The sequence below is a fragment of the Phaethon lepturus genome, unplaced genomic scaffold (assembly GCF_000687285.1).
Source record: "Phaethon lepturus isolate BGI_N335 unplaced genomic scaffold, ASM68728v1 scaffold1224, whole genome shotgun sequence".
Classification (NCBI taxonomy): Eukaryota; Metazoa; Chordata; class Aves; order Phaethontiformes; family Phaethontidae; genus Phaethon; species Phaethon lepturus.
The window spans coordinates 114,198-134,328 of NW_010535253.1; the positions used below are offsets into that span (position 1 = coordinate 114,198).

At 35.7% G+C, this 20,131-nt stretch overlaps 1 protein-coding gene across 2 annotated transcripts in view; it reads right to left on the reverse strand.

Moving 5' to 3' along the window:
* Positions 1-18,721, reverse strand: part of SCAPER (S-phase cyclin A-associated protein in the ER) — a 132,172-nt gene extending 113,451 nt beyond the window's left edge. Inside the window, exons 1-11 of one of the 2 annotated variants that reach the window (XM_010285733.1) lie at positions 18,627-18,721; positions 17,185-17,301; positions 14,160-14,320; positions 6,517-6,779; positions 5,817-6,041; positions 4,128-4,298; positions 3,609-3,684; positions 2,991-3,108; positions 2,548-2,659; positions 1,940-2,080; positions 1-110 (exon numbers count right to left, since the gene is read on the reverse strand). The exon at positions 1-110 is cut by the window's left edge and continues 34 nt beyond it. In XM_010285733.1, coding sequence (XP_010284035.1) covers positions 1-110; positions 1,940-2,080; positions 2,548-2,659; positions 2,991-3,108; positions 3,609-3,684; positions 4,128-4,298; positions 5,817-6,041; positions 6,517-6,779; positions 14,160-14,320; positions 17,185-17,301; positions 18,627-18,718 — 1,586 coding nt within the window. In that variant the 5' untranslated portion in view covers positions 18,719-18,721. Of the gene's footprint in view, positions 111-1,939; positions 2,081-2,547; positions 2,660-2,990; positions 3,109-3,608; positions 3,685-4,127; positions 4,299-5,798; positions 6,042-6,516; positions 6,780-14,159; positions 14,321-17,184; positions 17,302-18,626 lie in introns of both variants that reach the window. The other variant, XM_010285732.1, reaches the window with a different exon arrangement.
* Positions 18,722-20,131: the final 1,410 nt, after the last annotated feature.

Consider the following 20,131-nt stretch of genomic DNA (forward strand, 5'->3'; position numbering starts at 1 on the left):
CGCTCTTCTTGTAATTCATTTAAGCGTTGCTCATATTCTTTTAGTTTATTCAACACATCATGACGTTTGTTCTGAGCTTCTAAGGTGTTTATAAATGCAATTTCATTTACCTGCAAATAAACAGACAGTATAAGAAAACATCTGAAACACTGAAATGAGTTTCATTCTTACTCAACTCCATCCATTTGTTAATTATGCGTTTGATAAGTAAACTGGTGGGATATTTCTCCAGAATGGCTTGGAAAATTACAAGTTGAGAATAAGGCTTTGGTTTTTTGTTAAAGTTTTTGTTGAGTTTGGGTTTTAGCTTTTCTTTTCTTTTAACAGAATAGTCCATGGAATATAAAAGAGAAACTGAATTGTATCAGAAAGACAAGAAACTTTGGGTTAATACCAGGAAAATCTTGCCAGTATCCTCAGCAATGAGACTTCATTTGTCTGTTCTCTCATACGCAAAATGTGGAATGCTAAGACCCAGATGGATAAATCAGTAAAATAGAATCCAGAAGGTCTTTTGACTGAACTTTAAATATATGGGTACTTACTGAATAAAAAAGTGAAACTATACATACACGAATAAGAAGAAAACCAAACAAGCTCATTGTCTTAATATTTCTTATCAGTATAGCCTACTTTACACATATTTTTTTTTCCAAACAAAGGACAGTATAATACACAAGAATAAAAAAAAAGAAAATAATATGAAAAATATAACTTTAAAGTACTTTCATGTGTATATGAAAAATATCAAAGAATATGCTCTTCTACTACTTAGATTCATGAAGTTAATCAATATTTTGTCCTCACTAGGAGCTTGCCTGAACAAAATTCTTGTCAGCTTTAGGCTTTCAAATGCAAATGCTTTAGAAATCTATACACATTGGAAAAAAAATCAAACTATCATTTAACTTCACTTCGATTTAATAACAATCAAAATTTTAGACCCAAAGTTATTGAGAAAAATAATAAAAAATTATCAGCTATAAACCACACTCAAACCTGTGACTGAAACTGAAATTCTTTCGCTCTACTCAAAGTTCATGCTCTCTCTGAATCCACAAAAGAAATGAGTAAAGAGAAGATACATGGACAGACAACAACAGATCATGTAAACGGTGGCAGGATTTTTTTGTTGCTTTGTTTACTGACTAGAATCCATTTACAGAATGGATTTCACAGTTCAGTAATCAAGTAAGCACGGGGAATTTTGATAACCAATTGCGCAGCAACAGTTACCATGGTCTTCAGCTATACTACTCGTCGGCTGTTTCTCTAAAGCCTTCTGGCCCAATTATACTTTTATTTCCAGAACACAAGAACCTCAAGAGGCAGCAGATCTTACACATTTAAACACACACAATACTTGAAACATCTGCCTAGCTGGGGAAATGTGGCAAGCGTGATTTAGTTAATACGATTATAGAAGTCACACCGGTATAATGAAATAATAATGAAGGTATGTTAGACTGAATTAGAGAACCTAGAGATCATTTTAATCCAAGAGAGAGAAACGGTGACTAGGTAAAACAGCTAAATCAGTTTTGTTGTGCTTATCTTAAAATAATACAGATGAACAGCTGCATCAATCACAGCTGAGATACATGCTCATTATATAATGTAACATTTTAGTTTTAAGAAGAGACATCTATCTTTACTTGTGAAAAACAGTCTTTAAAATAAAATATTTCATTTATGTTGTGCTGGCTTTGGCTGCGGTAGAGTTAATTTTCTTCACAGCAGCTAGTATGGGGCTATGTTTTGGATTTGTGCTGAAAACAGTGTTGATAATAGAGAGATCAGTTTTTACCTGCTTCCTGGTTCACACATGTTCATATCTAACTTGTGCCATCCTTCACAACCTACTCATGAGCACTCGGAGGTACAGAACATATATAAGCGTGACTATTAAGTAGTTTCCCTCTAAAACTAAGTAACTTACCTTAGCTTCTTCCTCTTGTGCTTTTTTCACAATTGCTTGTAGCTGAACTTCACGTTTAAATTCTGCATGGAGTAATTTTTCCTCCATCATCCTGCGTCTTTGATCTAATAATTCTTCTTTCCATTTCCGTACATCTTTCTCCTATATATAACGAGTAAATTCATTATTGGTACAGTAACTGAAAGTAGGGCCCTCATAATTTTCTGACCTTTGAAGCCTTATTTACAGTAATAAAACATTTTGATGCCCTACACAAAGCCTGTATTCAGTTTAACCCAAAGTACATTGTTTTGCTAACTGTTTCAGTTGCATGAGTTTTAGCATTTATGTCAGATACACACAACACATTTGTACTTTTATCATGCCTTCCCTGAATCAGAGTCAGTATAGTATGTCAGCAACACTCTCACAGAAATTCATGGTTTGAACCAATGCTTTCTTTAGCATCTGTGACGCACAAGCCATCTATGAGAACTACATGAACTCAGACTCAGAGGAAAATTTCATTTCGCCACTAGTTTCAATCTCTAACATTTCTAAAACCACATGGGAAAAAAAGCTTTTCTGAAAGGCAGCAGACTGGCTCCTTTGTATTACAGGAAGCTTACCCTCTCCATTAATTTTTGAAGCTTCAGTGTCTTTTCTTCACGTAACTTTTCTCTCAGCTGTTGAGCTTTCATTTGTTTCTCTTCATGTTTCTTTTTGGATTCTGCAATTGTTCTTTTAATAAAAAACAAAGCAGAGGAAAAGCAAGTGAGACAACATTAACTGACAGTGTTGCAAATATTTCTGTTTTCAGTAAGAGAACACAAATGGGCCACTGGAGGGCAATTATTTCCCCCAAATGTAAATACTGTTCTTCTGGTCTTCAAATCTTTATTTACTGGACAATGTAGCAGGAGCCTAGCTCATTATGAAAATAATAAATTGATTTCTCTAACACTTTCCACCCACGGGCTTAAAGAAAGTAGACTTATGAACAGTTCCGTGCAGCCACGATTTTGGTTGCTTGTTTTCACTGGCTAATCAAGACAGGTAGCAATTCTAAAACCTTTTGCGCGACGGTGATGACAGTTTCTCATGCATGTGTATTCCATGTCCAGGTGGACGTGCAGGCTCTTCTTCCACTCTGTCTCCCCAGGAATTACTCTGGCGCCACGACTCACGAGCTGTACATAAAGAAAACAAAGAGTTTGATTATTCGGACACACTTTTCTGGGAGAAGTGCAATTAATGAGGCTTAGTTCGTCCCAAAGTTCTCTCTCAAATGAGTTTTCTTGAGCCTAAGTAAGGTGCAAACACAGACTGAAGCATCTCTAATGCCTGTGCATTTTCAATGCTCAATGATTTTATTAGGCTTTTAGCCAAATGTTAAGACAAAACTGGGTAACAAATTTTATTTGTTAATTTGTTGTAATAAAAAAAAAAGAAATTAACAAATTTTAAAATTCTAATAGAGAGAAGGGGGAAGAGAACGGAAGAACAAAGACACACAGAGATAGTTTGAAGACACAAGTCCATCCTAAGGAAATAACATAAAAATAACATAACTTGGAATAATATTTAGATGTTAGGGGGATCTTAACCTTAACTAGCCATGAGTAAAATGGGCATTTTCCTAAATTTTGCTGTCATTTCAGTGTAACCACAGTAATATATGAAAATTTACCTTCATAATCTGCCAGGACATCATTCCAGTCCATAGACATACCACAGAAAGATATGCTTCCGTTGCCCATACTAGCCTGAAATTTAATACGATCCAGACAGTAAAAACATAAACCTTAATGCGCGGGTGTATATACATACTAAAAAGTGCCAACTCAGCGATATTCATCAATGTTTCCAAACTGAAATAGCCAGATGCTGTTCCTGCTGTTTCTGATAGTAGAAAAGGAGACTTCTGCTTCACCTAGAGCAGCTCCTGTGTGATAGCAATGAAAATAACAAGTCCCAACTCTCCTAGTTTCGCACACAGAAGTAGGCAGCACCGTGCTGCTGAGTTTAGTAAGACTAAATATTCCTTAAGCTGTATAGTATAATTATTACATGATACTATTTACTTTGTTTGCATGTAAAAAAAGGTTGCATTAATGCAAAAACAAACACTAACAAATTCTATATTAATACTCTGCTGACATCAAAGACAGCTTGAAGTTGGGCACGTCAAAATAAATAGAACACTCACAGAGAAATCGCTATCATTGTCAGTCTCGATATTAATGTCATTGTTTTCCTCTGCTTCAATCTCTCTAGTTAGTTGCTCTTCCTCTGCAATAGCACTAGCAATGGCTTCTTCATTTGCCTTTTCCAGGCGATCTGCTAACTCTTCTTTCTTAGCAAGAACTTCTGCCATAGACTGTAGGAAACATGAAACCAGAAAAAACCCAAAATCAGAAGCAGGCACAGAAAAATGGTTTCCATATAATTAATATGAATGATATGACATCTTGTTCAACTTCTGATTACTTGTTGTTCCTTACTGCTGAACTTTGTAACTGAAATATAAACCTCACTAAAACTGTTAGCAACTATTAACACATTTAATAGCTACATGAAACACGAAATTATAATTCACAAAATTCCAAAATGTATTACACAAACAGTGTCATTAAAAGCAACAAAGACAGTTCTTCTCTAACTATTCTTTTAAATACCTAGTCTTAGGGACTAAGCAACAGATACTTTAATGAAACATTAATGGCGTGCCTTTGCATTCTCTCCAGAAAAGTAATCATGCTCTGAAATATTAAAGATAAAAATGGTGAACTGCATCTGGAAACTTTACCACAGTTAATACTGTGGAATCTCAGGCTATCCTTGTTTTTAAGATGAATGACAAGATAGTTAAGCAAGAATGTAACCCGGAATATGCTGATTGTCTTCTCCAGTATTAACTGGTTCATTTCCACTCTGGCTACCAAGCAATGTGCCACAACACACCCATCGGTGTTCGAAGCAATCTAACCAGGAGTAGTAAAATGCTCACAGGAGACACAGATCCCACTAAGATGTCAGCATCTCGAACTGTAAATAATTGCAAATCTGAAACAATGTTAGTGGATGAGATGCTAGAAGACAGCTCTAAAACAGATTTTTGACTTGGAAATTACCTAGCAGGAGTCCAGTTTGTAAAAACGTGAAAGGGAAAGCGATTTACAGGAAAACTTGTGCAAATCAGAATTTTATTCTAGTTTCTGAAAAAAACCAAAACAAAGCCTGAAAGTATAACCTGGATTTTACATATCATTACTGCAATTCTCCGCTCTGAGAATCCCAGTAAAGCAGACGCACCTTGAAACCTGCGGAATTCTACAGACAAGAAAGGACATTCTTTTTGGGAAGCCACATAAAAACAGAATACTGAATTCACACTAGTTGCTTAAGAATGGCATTTGTCCAAATTGCTCGTTGTATAGGAAGACCCAAGAGAGCCGTTCAGCCAGTCTTAAAAGGCAGAGGTCTACATGTGTTTGTAACAGAATTTTGATATCCCATGTGTTTCCAGTTTGAATAATTAATAAAACTGGAGTAAGAACTTAATGAGAGTCTGACTTAAAATGATTGATAGTGGAAGGAAATGAAAAATTACTGAAAACATTAATGAGAGCACCGATCTATTTATCCCAACTAACACGTTTATATCTTTCTAGTTTAAGTTCAGGAATTTTACTGTAATTAAATCCTATCATTAAAACTATCTGTGGAACAAATTATTTTTTCTACAGTAAGCACCCTACAGACTTTTCTAGAATTTCTTCAGTAGGCTAACAATAAACGTTGTGCCACACATAATGAGAAAATTAAGGCTTATATTTATTAGTTACTCATTACTCAGAAATCTTGTAAGATTTCTTACCCATCTGGCAGCACTCACATTTGAAATATCCGAGGGATCCATTTCAGTTTCAGTTTTAGCTTTTTCTGTTTGATGCCAGTCTATACTGTCAGCGGTCAGGGAGGAAGCTTCATTAATCTGCAGAGTTTTTGTAGTACAGTCAGTATTTGTGACAACTGGAGCCGTCTCAGAAACTCTTTGCAAGGCATCTTCTTGCAATGGTGTGCCAGTGCTCCCATTGTCTTCTGGGGCGGGTGCTGTGAACTAATAAAGGACATTTGCAAAATGAACGAAATGTAATATACTGATTTTTAAAGTCAGTCAAAGGATTTTTTTATTTTCAAAAGCATTTTAACAAAATAGCTGGCAACTTTACAGCGAGTGATGCAAACAGCTCCATGTATAGATATTTTCAGTTGCTCATAACCTTGAGAAAGTTGGATCTTTCTACCTGAAATTTTCTATGTATGAGATGTGCCTAATGCTGAGTTTTTGGAAAACAGGGGAAACCTGTCCAAAGCATTGTAAAATACATGGTTCATCTCATGATTTTTAACTTGCCTATTTGTGTCAACATCTTAATGCATTTTCATAAATGAAACTGAAATAGCCATTATTTTTAAATCCCTTTCCCATCTGGGTAGTGAATCAAAGTTCTAGAGAACACTATGTTTAGAAAATACTCTAAAGAAAAAGTTGCAGCATTTAAAGCTAGAAAATGGTTCAAAATTGTACTGACCTGAGTCCTTTCAGTAAGAGGACCTTCAGACTGATGTAAAGGATCTTTCTGTACAAGCTCCGCGGTTTTGGATGCACCATTGTCAGTGAGCAAACTCCCACAATTATTCTCCGATGGTGGTGAAACGACATTTTCTTTGTCACTGTCACCTTTGGACTTTAGTGATTCTGCAGCTACAGGAGGTTTTGTTGCCAAAGCTGTGGATCGAGATCGAACAGGCCTTCCACGCTGAACCGTCTCCCAGCCCTCTGCATCCTTTCGATCTATGACAAAAATTAAATACCCCATTCTAAGAAGGAAGACTTAAAAGTATTATAAACAACTATTTCATTACAGTATTACACAAGCTGTGTGATAAAAATGTTCTCTTTAAAAATTGATTAAAAAAAAAATCAAGGAAATATTCTTTAGCAAAGCTTTTTACTTCAAGGAGTGCTATCAGTTTCACAAAGGCTGAACAACTCTATTCACGGGACCATTCTGTTACTTCAAGAAGCTAAGCTACTCATACACAAACCCATGTAAAAAATGGCAAGATGTACTTAAGCTTTTCCTGCCTATGGTGCTATTTCACGAGAGGTTAAAGCACAACAAAGCAACCACACTCTTCTCGTTCTTTGTAGCAACAGTAACGTTAGAGGCCTTTTGTGAAAGTGCAAATCTCTGCAAGTACAGACATAATTGCACATCTTGGAGTGGAAAGTATTGTCCAGAATGTGGCTTACTATTCTTCCAGAAATGTTTTCTTTACTTTTTCCATTTGTTTCATTCCGATAATAGAAAGACACTAATCAGTGTCAGCTTTCGGAAAATTTCTTTTCCTGGATTCCAGGAAATAGCAAAATATTACTACAGTGGGACTGAAAATTGAAGGAGAAAATAGAAGAGCAGTTTACTTCAATTTACTTTGATGACTAAATAGCTGTTAAATACAAATCGCTGATCAGCATTTCTGGTATCTAATCGTGGTACATACCTGAAAGGCCTTCAAAGTCACAGTTGTCTGCCTAAAGTATCAAAACTTAAGTGTGGTCAGATTTCTAGAACAGTCAGGTGGACCCTCCCTTCTCCATATATAACATTTTTGGGGCCAGCAATTAATACCAGCACATAATTTCCCATACATCTTGAAATAACTCTAAGTGATTCTTCTGAGACCTGATGGTACAACTCACAAGCGTGAAAGTTAAGTTCACATGTGTCTATTTGCTGAACAAAAGTTCTTGCAAAAAACACAAGAACTAACTATGCACGATATTTTCCAATGTATTTTGGCATAAGCTATTTTTAGATTCATTCACATAAAAGGAAGAGAAGGAAGAGAAGGGTGTGGGAGGTTATTTTTACCTGGAGGAGTACAGAATCAAAGAACCAACACTAAATTGCCTGCTTTACAGAGAGGAAAAAAAAAAATCTAGAATAGAATAGAACTTGTATAACAAAATCATTCTCTGGGTATTTCTAAAGCTTTTAGTAACAAAGATGGTCCTGTAGCTCAGGCATAAAGATCAGAGCTCAAACAATAGAGTTGAACATAAATATGAATAGGAATAAGTGCGTCTAGTTGGTTGTCAAAAGAAGTAATTTGAAACACCCAAGGGTGGTGAGGAAATGGAACGATTTGTACATTAAGATGAATTGCACATTACCAACTTAAAGACTGGCTTAAAACCTGCATTTCTAGAGATCTGATTTTAAAAAGCAAAATAGAAAGTAGTTTAAAAAAATGTAAGATACAAGTGTTATGCTCTCTAAAAATACTACCTGCTTTCAGTAGGAACACATGATAGTTAGGTTACAAGGAGTGAACCATATTTAGGGACTCCCAATAACATCTATACACAGGTCAACACACCCAAAAGGAGATGGGAGAACAAAATATTTTTTCTTCCTTTCAGAAGACGTATGTTTATTTTAAAGCAATTTACAATACATAAAAAGGATCTGTCTTAACATCAGTTTTCACGGTCAAAAATCCTTCACTCTTTTTAAAGTTCCCTCCAGGGCGTGTGCTTCTGGCCACTCTAAAACAAGTACAGAAATTTTGGTACGAACACTTTCACCGTACTACAAAGCACTGCAGTGGCACAGTCATAGGAGTGTCAATAAAAATGAAGAATATTTTAGGTAAAAGACAAAACCATTGTACCTACTGGATTAAACTACTGGTAAAAGGTACTACTACCTTTCGGTGGACTTGATCTGATGTTCCAACATCAGCAGTAACAGTAAACTGGAACTTAGCCTAAAAAAGAACTAACGGCTCTTTCATACTTCGCTACCCTTGGCATCTAGCATTTTACAAACATTAAGTGCTCATTTAACTATGGGGTTTTTCAACATCTCAGGATGAAACACAGCAGCCTAGACCAATGGCTTGTATAAATTATGAGTTACCAGAGAAGTTAACAGGACTGTACTGAAATTTATCTTGGCTCATGCAATAGCTGTTTTTATATAATTGTTCACAAACCTTAACAATACTGATAATATGACAGACGTAAAAAGATAATTCAATTTGATACTTTACTGTTGAAACTGTTTTACTCTAGAAAATTCACTCTATATTTTGAAGTAAACAAAATTAAAAAACTTTGTGTGAATGACTATAGCTGATTTCTCCAGATTACTGATGGTAACGAGAGACAGCATACCTCTGCAAAAAGCCTTTCTATGTCCACTCCCCCCATGTGCACTTGCACATGCTTCATTCAGTATGCAGCACTGATTTAGAGCGGGGAATGGCAGTCAAAAAGATACAGATTACATTTTTTTGCTTTACTGCAGACTTTCCATTCAAACGCTGTAAGTAACTTTGGCTTTATTTTAATTTCTTCATCTCTATATGGAAAAAATATTATTACCTACAGGACTAAGTGATCTAAACACATTATTACCCTCTCGGAGACATCTTATCTCCAACAATACTCCAGAGAATGGGGTTTTAATTCCGCAAGAATCACAAACAGAGTTACTGCAGAAAGGCACACTGCCTGTGTAGAATGTGGCCCTGCATTACATGGGACATCGAGGACTGCTGAGGCCCCTTGTATATCACAGCTGCTCCTACCCCACTGACTGTTGTAATTGGTAGGACCACAAACATTTTGCTCCATGGAGCTTATGATAAAATTTGGCCAAGAAATTTCCCTGGCAAGTCATATACAGACAATGAAGAGACTGTTCTGAAGACTGCTGAAACGAACCAAAAACCTCTCCATTGCTTCACTGCAGCAGACTTTTGGACTGCAATTCCTTTTGTTTGTCATTTGTGAAACAAGACTGTTGCAAGATTTCATTTCTATTTTTTCTGAAAATCGAAGTCAGCTCTTACTGTTTTAATGTAGAAAAGATGCCTTATGTAAGATCAGGAGGTACTCTTCAGTAGCATCTACTAGCTAAAGATAATTTTACTAACATGTAGATAAGAAGATATATTAATGGTATATGTATCTTAATAATAATTGTACTAATACCTTCTAATATCTTTTACTAATATCTTCACTAGTATCTACTTAAAGTCATTCCAAAAAAAAACAAACAAAAAAAACCCAAACAAAAAAAAAAAACACCCAAACTTGCCTGCCTTGTCTAGTTGTTTTGGGGCATATTTCTTAGTACCCTAAAATGATAGAATTAATCAGAATAAAATTATTCAGAACATGGCAAAGCCATAATCATACTTATTACAATAAGAATTAATCTTTTAGTAAAAGCCATACATGTTCAATTATTAATTTGTACTTGTTCAGTCAGACTCATAATTACTACTCAAGACTCATCCAATTATTTTAACAGCACAGAAATACATCTTTTGTGTTGTAAAGAACATTGCTTGGTGAATGCTTTAAATACAAAACAGTTTTTAATGCAAGCGCGCATTCAGACCGTTGAAATATTTGGGATCAGTTTAACAGTTTTATGCCATCTGACAAGTAGCTGTGCACAAGGATGTACTTTTTCATTTTAATTGACTTATCAGTTTAGCATTCAGTCATTTCCAGGCACGTTTTTAACAAAAACTTTGCAAAGCCAATACATTTATTGACATTAGATCACAGAGCTCCTAATCTGAAGCAAAGTTAATACTCAGTAGGACATCATCCTTCCTCCCTTCCTTCACTTCTTTCCCCCTAAGTCTGGAATTCCTTTCATATAGCCCCATAGCCATCTCCGCATGCTAAGTATCACATGCTGGGTTTGATTACTCCTCGAGTTTTGTTAATGAATAATTCATTTGACTACCTCAATCTCTCTGGTTTCATTTGAACTTCCCTGTTCCTGCTCGCTCTTGTATTACATGGAAGCGACAAACCATCTGTTATCTTGAGGCCCTCATAGCCACCGGGTCCTTACTCTTTCAAAGTCACTCCATCTGGAAGAACTGGCCAAGCAGCCTTACTGGTAACATCAATAAAAAAAGTCTAGGCAAGTATGTGCAAAATTCTTAGTTCTACCTCAGGAGATGCATGTCCCTTCTTAAAAATTTACTTGCAAGTAATATACTACCAAAGCCTATTCAACCTTCCCCACTCATTACTAAACTTCAGCCCCAATTTTTTTTAAATCTAAAGTAGTATAACTGTATCTGAGAGGCATTTTGGAAAACTATGATTACTTGAGAATCTGGAAGCAAATCTACAAACACGAACTCAGCCAAAACACAGTTACAGGGCAAAAGACATGAAAACAAGAACAATAAAATAAATCTGAAAAAAAAGAGAAAACGTAGTGGTGAAAGAAGTGGTAAATTTACAAACCATAAGAGATGGTGAGTTAATAAGCGAAAATTTAATTATAGATGTTAATTGTCAGACTACTTTTAATGGTCACTTAAAAATGGGGGGGAGGAAGGGGAGAGATAAGAAAAAGGAAATCAATGTAAAATTTTCAACAGAAATTGTGCTTAAGAATTTGAAAACTCCGTCAGGAATAAACTCTCCTTTGCTGTCTGTGACAACATTCCCGCAATTCATTCTCAATACACAGAAGTTCCACATGTTTCCACAAGATCAGGTGCCAGCACGTGTGAGCCCAAACCAGGACAGTTACTTTAGAAGACTGTATGTCTGCTAACTCTTAAGTCTTAGCTACATTCCAAAGAACAACTATTCACAGCTATGGATATGAGCAATTAATACAGGAAATATAACAACAACAACAACAACTAGATTTCAAGTATGGCAACCGAAAAAAACATTCAATATTCCTGAGAAACTCACATGTTCTTGACTGTCCTGTCTCCAAAGTTATGTAAAAATAAACAAATATTCTAACTGTAAACACCTACTTCCAGCCTTAATACACACTCTGAATTTGTATCACCTATGTCACCTCTTACCACAAGCACCTGGGAATTAATTTCATGCTAGGCTATTGCCTCTGTGTGCTACTACTTCAGTAACTACTGTTACTAAATCAATCTTTTCTCTTGCTATAAACTGGTCAGACAGTAAGACTAGACTATGTTTCATATTGTAGAAAACACTCAAGCATGAAAAACAAAAATTTTTTTTTATTCTGTAAAAGTAAATTTAATGAGGGAAATCAGATAAGATTATTTAACCTCATTTAATTATGCATCCAGGAAAAAAAAAATTAAAAAAAATATCTGGGAAAGTAATGAATTTTTTCTGTCCCTACGGACTTATTTAATTAAATTTAGAAAGTCCATCAACCACGAAACAGATACGGTATCATACCACACGTCCACGTCACAAAACCGTTGTGAAACCTCATAATAATGCTGTTGGAAATCACTGGAGAAAAAGTGTTTTAGGGAAATCTTGCCACTGTAAGCCCCAGCTGGGCTTTAGGGTGAGCAAGAGAGCACTACAAGGTGGCAGGAGGAATCCTCCCTCCCACAGGGCCTGAATGTACCTAACAGCTCTGAGTGCATTAGCTGCTGGACAGGCAGAGCAGATGATACATAAGCCTCATATCTGCTTCAATAATGCATGTGAAGAGCCTTGGTGACTCCCTGTGCGTAAACTTCACAGATTCTCTTGTGTTCCTATCAGTGAGGTTAATTTGATTTTACAAAAGTGATTCTAGCTTCCGTACAAAGGATAACATGTTCCTAAAGAGAATTTGATTTGTTAAAAACATTACAATTCAGCCATGAGAAAAGAAGTGAAATTCTCCAATGTTGATTGTCAGAGAGAAGACAATCTTAAGAATAAGCAAAGCTTCTAGAATGAATGACTGTTATTTCTTAAAACAAATTGTTTCATGACTGAATTATATAGTACATTTGATTTTGAAAATCACTGAACACTTACAGGCCAGTACTACAGGACCTGGAGCTCATCAGCTGCAGGTAACTGCCTATAAAACACAGCACAACACTGACTTTTAAGCCCTTTAAATGCCTGAAACTAACATAAGGATAAGGTCTTTTGTTTTCTTTTTAGCCTCTTAAAAATATGTTATCCATATGGAAGTATAGATCAGTTTTATTCCCTGTGTAGCTAATAAAACCCTCCATATGCACAAGAACCCCTAATAAAGGTATTTTAGCAACAGCTTGGAGTGTGTCAGTTTAATATGAGCGATAACCAACAGAAAAATATTTCATTATGAATAGCTTCCACTACTGGCAAAAAGTAAAAGTGGAATTACACCTTCAGCTGAAAACTCAGCCAACCTGCTACTGTTCTCTAACCAGCTCATTGCAAATATATACAGCAAAATACTCTCTCATGCAAACAGTATTAATCAATTCAAACAACCATTTGTAGAGTATGGTTTTGATTGTTCTTTTCTAAGCATTAAGAATCCGCATGCTACTGAACTCACTTATTTTAAATTGCAAGACACTTGGACAGGGTATTTTAGCTCCATAATACACCACAAGTCTCCAAATCACTATACACGACTTCTACTACTACTAGGTTGAACGCAGAACTATCTTAGATTAATATATGCTCTTTCAGTAACTTTCAAAATATCCATTCCTACATCCTGCCTGCTGATTCTGCAGAAAGTCACCTGGGACCACACATGAAAAAAATAAATAGCAAAAATGCATCTCTGAAGACAAACTCAGGGTTCCAGTGTGTGCAAAGCAGCTAACTTTATAAACCAAATGGTAAAGTTTTTTATGTGTACAACTGAATAAATCTCTTCTAGAACAAAAGACCCCATATCAAGCACTGTCCAAGGAGAATCTTTAGAGAAACAGTTCATAACTGAATGTGGTAACTCTTGTCTTCAAAGAAAAACCATCAATTATAACTTCAGCACAGTTCTAAGAACATTGCCTCCTTGGGCACATAAAACTACCTTGAGCTCTTTTACAGATTCCTGGACATGTATTCTTCTTTATATTGTTAAACCATTTCAAATTGCAGTTAGTTAGATTGTCAGTTTGTGACCAAAGACCTTTCGTTTCTCAGGGTGTTACGTACCGGTGTTTTAACAGATCAGATTCTAGTTAATGGAAATTACAGTAGAACGTGAACTGCACATGAAAACACAACTTCGTCTCAAACTTAACTATTACAATGTAAGGCTGCGTTAACCTTTTATCTTGATACTTAACTTAAACATTGTATTTGGTCTGCAAATAGGTCATCACACTCTGCATTAACTTTATACCACACAATTTGTGAAAATAACTGAAGCCACTTAAAGAGACTTGCCGTTTTTCCGCGATGACTTCTGTACTGGAGGTGGCAGAGAGGTTTGTGCTGTTGCTAGCTCAGGATTGGCAGCTTTAGTTCCATGATTGGCTTTTACCTTATCAGCCCAACTTACACCAGAAGGAGCCAGGCGTGTTGCAGACATTGTCACTGCAGGGTTCCTAAATGAAAGTCATAGCTCTGTTTAGCGTCTAATCAAATAACAGAAAGGTTCGTTAGAAAATTTTATCAGGATGCTCTCTCCTTAAGCTTTGCGTTCAATGATTCAGACTGAGAGCTAGTTCCAAAAACTGGAACCTACGATAAAACCACACGAAAAGCTGATTATAGTAACTCTTCACACAGCCTGTCTCCTTTTCTCTTTCCACAGCTTTAAAAAATGAAATCTTAGCTCTTGAACATTAAAGCCTCCGTAGATTTCTCATCAGCAAATGCCCTATAAATACAGCTCGTGAAAAAAGTAAATCCAACCACAGAAACAAGGATGCTGCAATAAATCAGCATGTGGGGTGCTGGCTTTTGGTTTTTTTTGTTTCTACTAGGTAACTACCTTGATAGTCCACTACATATTCCCAGTCACAGAAAAGTCAGAAGGAGATAGAAAATAGTGCTGCACCTGGAGAAAAATCTCCAAGTGAGTTTCCTTATATTTCGTAGTCAATGAAACTAAATTAACAAGAAGCTAAATTCTCAGATTACAATTAAAAAAAAAAAGTCTAATGACTGAAGAAACATGCAACACTCTTGTGATAAACAAACAGGAAACGTTTCCCACAGGAAACATTCTCTGATAACAAATTTTAAAATTGTAGAAATGAACATATGGTAGTATTTACAGCCACATATAACCAGTAATTGCATCTTCCTGGGTCCAGCCTAATTTCATCAATGAACTGTACAGTTAGTTCAATATAGAACTAATAAAAGGAGTCTAACAAAACATACAGGCAGGAAGTCCAAAAAAGTGCAGTTTTAGTTGTAAATGTAGATCACACAAATCCCTAACATACTCTGTCCCAAGGTTAAGTAAATAAAGGAATAGATCTATTTTCTATTACCTACTCTAGCAAAAATAAATTGTAAATCTGGAAGGCCATTCTACTAACTTCCAGGAAGGTTCAAGTAATACTGACCACCCAAATTCTGGGTGGATGGACAGAACAGCAGTGGTTACTTATTTTGTTTTGCTTTTTACAAAAAGTTGCCATTTTCTGCACAAGGCTTATAGTAAAAACCTATATAGTTTTATTTAAACATATGCAAGCAAAATTTTTTGAATTGGAAAATGAAAAAAAAAAAATCAAGCAGCACATGTTCAAGAAGTATCCAATTCCCTTCTTCAACAAGTCATTTTATCTGCAATCATACAAAAAGTTTCAAACAAATGTGTTGAAAACCCCCATAAAACCAGGCTGTTCACTTATTTTAAACCCAGTGAAATGTCAATTTGTTGTTATTTCCTCTGTTTATCAAGTCAGTCAACAAAAAACATCTGTAAGGAACAATTCCATAAATTATAAAAATATGGCTGGTTGGTTTTTTTGTTTTTAACAATCCCCACCGATGCTATGGGGATGCAATACCATTTCATGTGAGGAAACCAGAAGAAGAGGCCAAGCCCCATACCCTGTCTCTGATAGCTCCATACAGCCGAGCAAAGAGACTATCAGAACTGTGCAAAATGACTCTTCCTTTGGCATACGTTCCAGGTTGCAGCAATTTACCCCAAAGAGTTGTTGTAATTTATTAAACACATCTTTGTGTTTAATAAGCAAAGACGGACTTCCATCTTCATGATCTTAATTTCTGCAGTAATTTATACTTTTGGCATCCAAAGCATCACATAATAACAAATTCTACATACTAAGTCTTGAAAAATACTTCTGTCATTTTAAGCTTGGTGTTTGATCATTTCAATTAGTACTCCTGATGCCTTTTAATGAAAAATAATGAACAAAATTTTCCTACTCATCCTCTCTATAAATGATTTTATTTATCATATCCTTCTTCTTATCTCTTCTCCAAATTCTTTTCTTTTTGCATCAATACTGTTGGATACTTCTGATTGTTCCTGTTTCCAGTTTCTGCGTTTTTCCTACTTTTTCTACATTCCTTTTGGGAAGAGATGAAAATGACCAAAGGTACGAGTCATTCACTCTGAGTTTCCACAGTGGCAGAACACCACTTTCTCTTCCTCTATTCCTTTCTTAATAATTCCTATCATTCTGTCAACACTTTCCGTAGTACCAAGTATGTCCAAACCCTTATTTTCTATCCTATTTTCTCAAACATACACAATATTGTAGTTGTCTCGTGTCGCTTTGCTTTGAGACACACAAGCATCTTTCCTGTGAAACACAGTACGTGCTCTAGATCCCGACAAAACCTGAATGAACTTAAAAAGATACCCTGAGAATGATTTAAATTGGACACATACGTGTTCTCCAGAACTGAAACAGCACCAGACAGTGCTGCTCTAAACTGGTGTTTATGCACATTTTTGTTGAACTGCTTTTCTTTTTAACAAGTAAAAGATGCTTTATTGTAGTATATAACATGCTTTGTATTTAAACTAGTATCAGTTTTGCTATTCATCAGAATCATGATAATGTCACTTCACACATGTCTTTTTGACATATATTTCTTTTTAGACACACAGCTGGCCATTCACATTGCATACACTGGCAATTTTAAAATGCCAGTTACAGATATTTTGACCTTTGTTTTTTAGTGGGAAGAGAGTATTGAACAGATAACGTGAAATACACTAATTGTATTTTATCTTCAGGGCTTTGGAATGACCAGTAATTAAATATATAATGAAGTAAGTAAAAAATTAACTGCCTGATAGGATTTTCTTCTACAGACCATATACTTTCCTTTCATGAATGCAAACAATTGCATATATGACTTAATAAACAGCAAAACAATATCTTGATTACTATAGAAAAATAGTATATTCATGAGCTCTGCTTCAAATGAATCCTTATTTTAGCTTTAACAAACTTACGATCCGGTTTCATACCCAAAATTTAAACTTCTTCGAGCATTGGATGTCACGCTAATTCTATCCGTTGATGGACTTGGAATCACATGTCGTCCTGGAGACATTTTCTTCACTTCCCAGGCTAATGAAGTAGGCCTGCAAATTCAGGAAAGAAAAGTTTAAAATTCGCAATAACTATATCACCTTAAACGAAACAATGCACCGACAAATGCTATAAAATATTGATTAAGGCCTCTGAATTTAATCCTACATCTTAGCAATTGTTTCTACTCCAATTCCAAACCATACTAGCCAGGCCCATATAAAAAATAATGCATACTCCCAAGACTACAATGCTTATTTTAAATGTCAGTGTGGGACCAAACATCAAACCAACCAGTTAAAAGGAAAGGATCAGGGGTTGGACTGGAAATATCCTCCAGTTCTAGTTGACAGTAACAACGCACCTAAAAGGCCACAACTATTTAAGGTATCCTGTGTTTACCTATCCTGTGTAACAGAGCATTCAGTACAGTTTAAACGCTGCTTTGGTTAATATAGGTATCAAATAGCTCCAGTACATAAAAAACTGTAGAACTAACCAAATATATCACTATCCACTCCTGTTCTACTACTGACATACCAAACTTTGTCAGCAGTAACTTTTACTGCTAAATGTGTACTCGTGTACTTGCAAATATAACTGAACAGGTTAATTTAAGTTAACTGCCACTAACCTAAAAAGTTCTCATCCAAACAGACAGAGTTTGAGGCGGAAGCCAGGCCAGCAGTTTCATTATGCATCTCATTGAAGCTGATGCTTTTTTCTTTTTTATTTTTAACTCTTGCTCCTGAAGCTACCTGATTACATGAAAATTACAACTGGCACTTAAAACAAAATCAAACTTTTAGAACCCAGTGCTGGTGCAGATAGATTCAGAAAAGCACTTACATTAATTTTTTTTTTTTAACTTGTTCCAGTACTAGTAGCAGGATTAACAACCTATAATGAACTAATAAAACCACTCTGTCACATTTGGTCTGCTTTTTGTCTCTACCTAGGCAGAAGAGTGGTTGAACTCACTACCTAACAAAGGAAAATGGAAGAACCAGAGCGTATCACTCCACACATATTACAGGTCTCCCATCTTCTACAGGCACAAATTATACCAGCGAAACCGTACTTCTCATTTACGTCTCAAAGCTAAAACTTAGGTACCAAGGCACAAATTCAACACTAGGCACAAATTGTAATGATGTAATCAGTTTTACCTTTCTGATACTATACTTCCAAACTCTTCACCATTTGCAGCACAGCTGTTCACTGATAAAGGATAAAATCCCCTCTAGGTCCTCCCACCAATTCTGTCCAAAAGGAAAATTTCCTTCCTGGTGCCCCAGAGCAAATGTTAAAATACAAAATGAAGGTTCCTGTGAGACAATATTTGGATGTAGATTCAAAAAAAAATAAATCTAATTACCTGCTTTGAGCATCAGCTTTTTCTAGCTTCTCCTGTAGCTGTATCCAGTCAATCAATGCTTTGAAGTCCCTTACATAGTTATCAAGCATCATCAGGACTTCCTGAAAAGCAACCATTACATCAACCTTTGTATTTAAAAAACAATCTGCCTGCCCCAATAGAGGAGCTGAAAAGAAAGGAGGAAATTCACTAGTCTGCAGCGCCCTCTCAAAAAACGCCCCCCACAACAAGAAAAACCCTGAAAACAAAAAAGCCCAGATAGTTAAGATTTTTAGGTGAACAAACATTAAAACATTTATCCTATCAAAAACCGTGCACATTTTCTAAGATCTCTGTGAGTACCAATGTCTCAGGACAAAATGGAAAAATCTGGCAAGAAAACAATTCCTAACATACAAAAGTATCACTGTTTCAAGATTTTTTTTGTCAGAGTTGTTATCTTTTAAAACATGTTGGACATGCTTAATCATATAAACAAAGCTGTCTGTAAAACCCTACAGACGTGTGGGAGACTGAAAATGTCACGATTAACCTGGTTGTGAAGTAAAAATACACAAAGCTACACAAAGACAACTGCATCAGAAGGAATCCCTTCTGGAGAATCCTGGGATCCCTGCATTAGAAAAACACAGTTCCTATGCTTCAAAGTTCAGGAAACCTGTTCCTATGGACTTTTAAGTGTGTAGAACTTTCAAATTATGTCAGCACTAATAAAGCAGGTTTTAATCAAAAAGACTCTTATAGTGATATTTTGAGAGGCAGAGAGAGAAAGACTGCAGCATTACTCTTGGTTTATAAAATCATCATGTTTGACATAAACTTGCTGAGAAGTAAACAAGCTGAGCTGGAAGGTGCGAAGTTTACATTCATTCTTTACTCCGATTAGCACACCTTAACAAGTGAAAAAAAGCCACTAATTGCACATTCTTGTCTATGGAGTAATTATGCATCCACACCTTACAACTCCAAGACCCAGGTTATACTTCTTGACCATTACAACCCTATTATTTTTTACCATTTTAAAAATTACTTTTGAACTACACCGAAGAGTTTGCGCATTTTTACATGAATTAACCACTGAAAGTTGCAGTCATGAAGATATTTTATGGCTTGAAAGATCTACACATTATCATAAAATAACACAACTGGGAGGGATCTTAAGAGCAATCTAGTCCATCCCATAATTCCTGGGTAGGATTTAAACAGATGCTGTCAGAAACGATGTAGGCGCACTGGAGTTTAATTCAAAGTATTGCAAAATCTTGATTAAATAGTTAGAATCTTGCAAATTATGTGTCAGTCTCTAACAAAATTAACTGCTATGAAAAGACATATAAAATTAACTTGACTTCACACTGTATCAGTAAGAAATGCATAGATAAAATGCCAGTGGCTGAACAGTAGGGATCTAAAAGACTGGTTTCTGATAAAAATATGTTTATCTTTCAGAAATTATTGACTGTATCTGCTGATTACCCGTTTGGTCAAATGTACAAGTGTGGTAG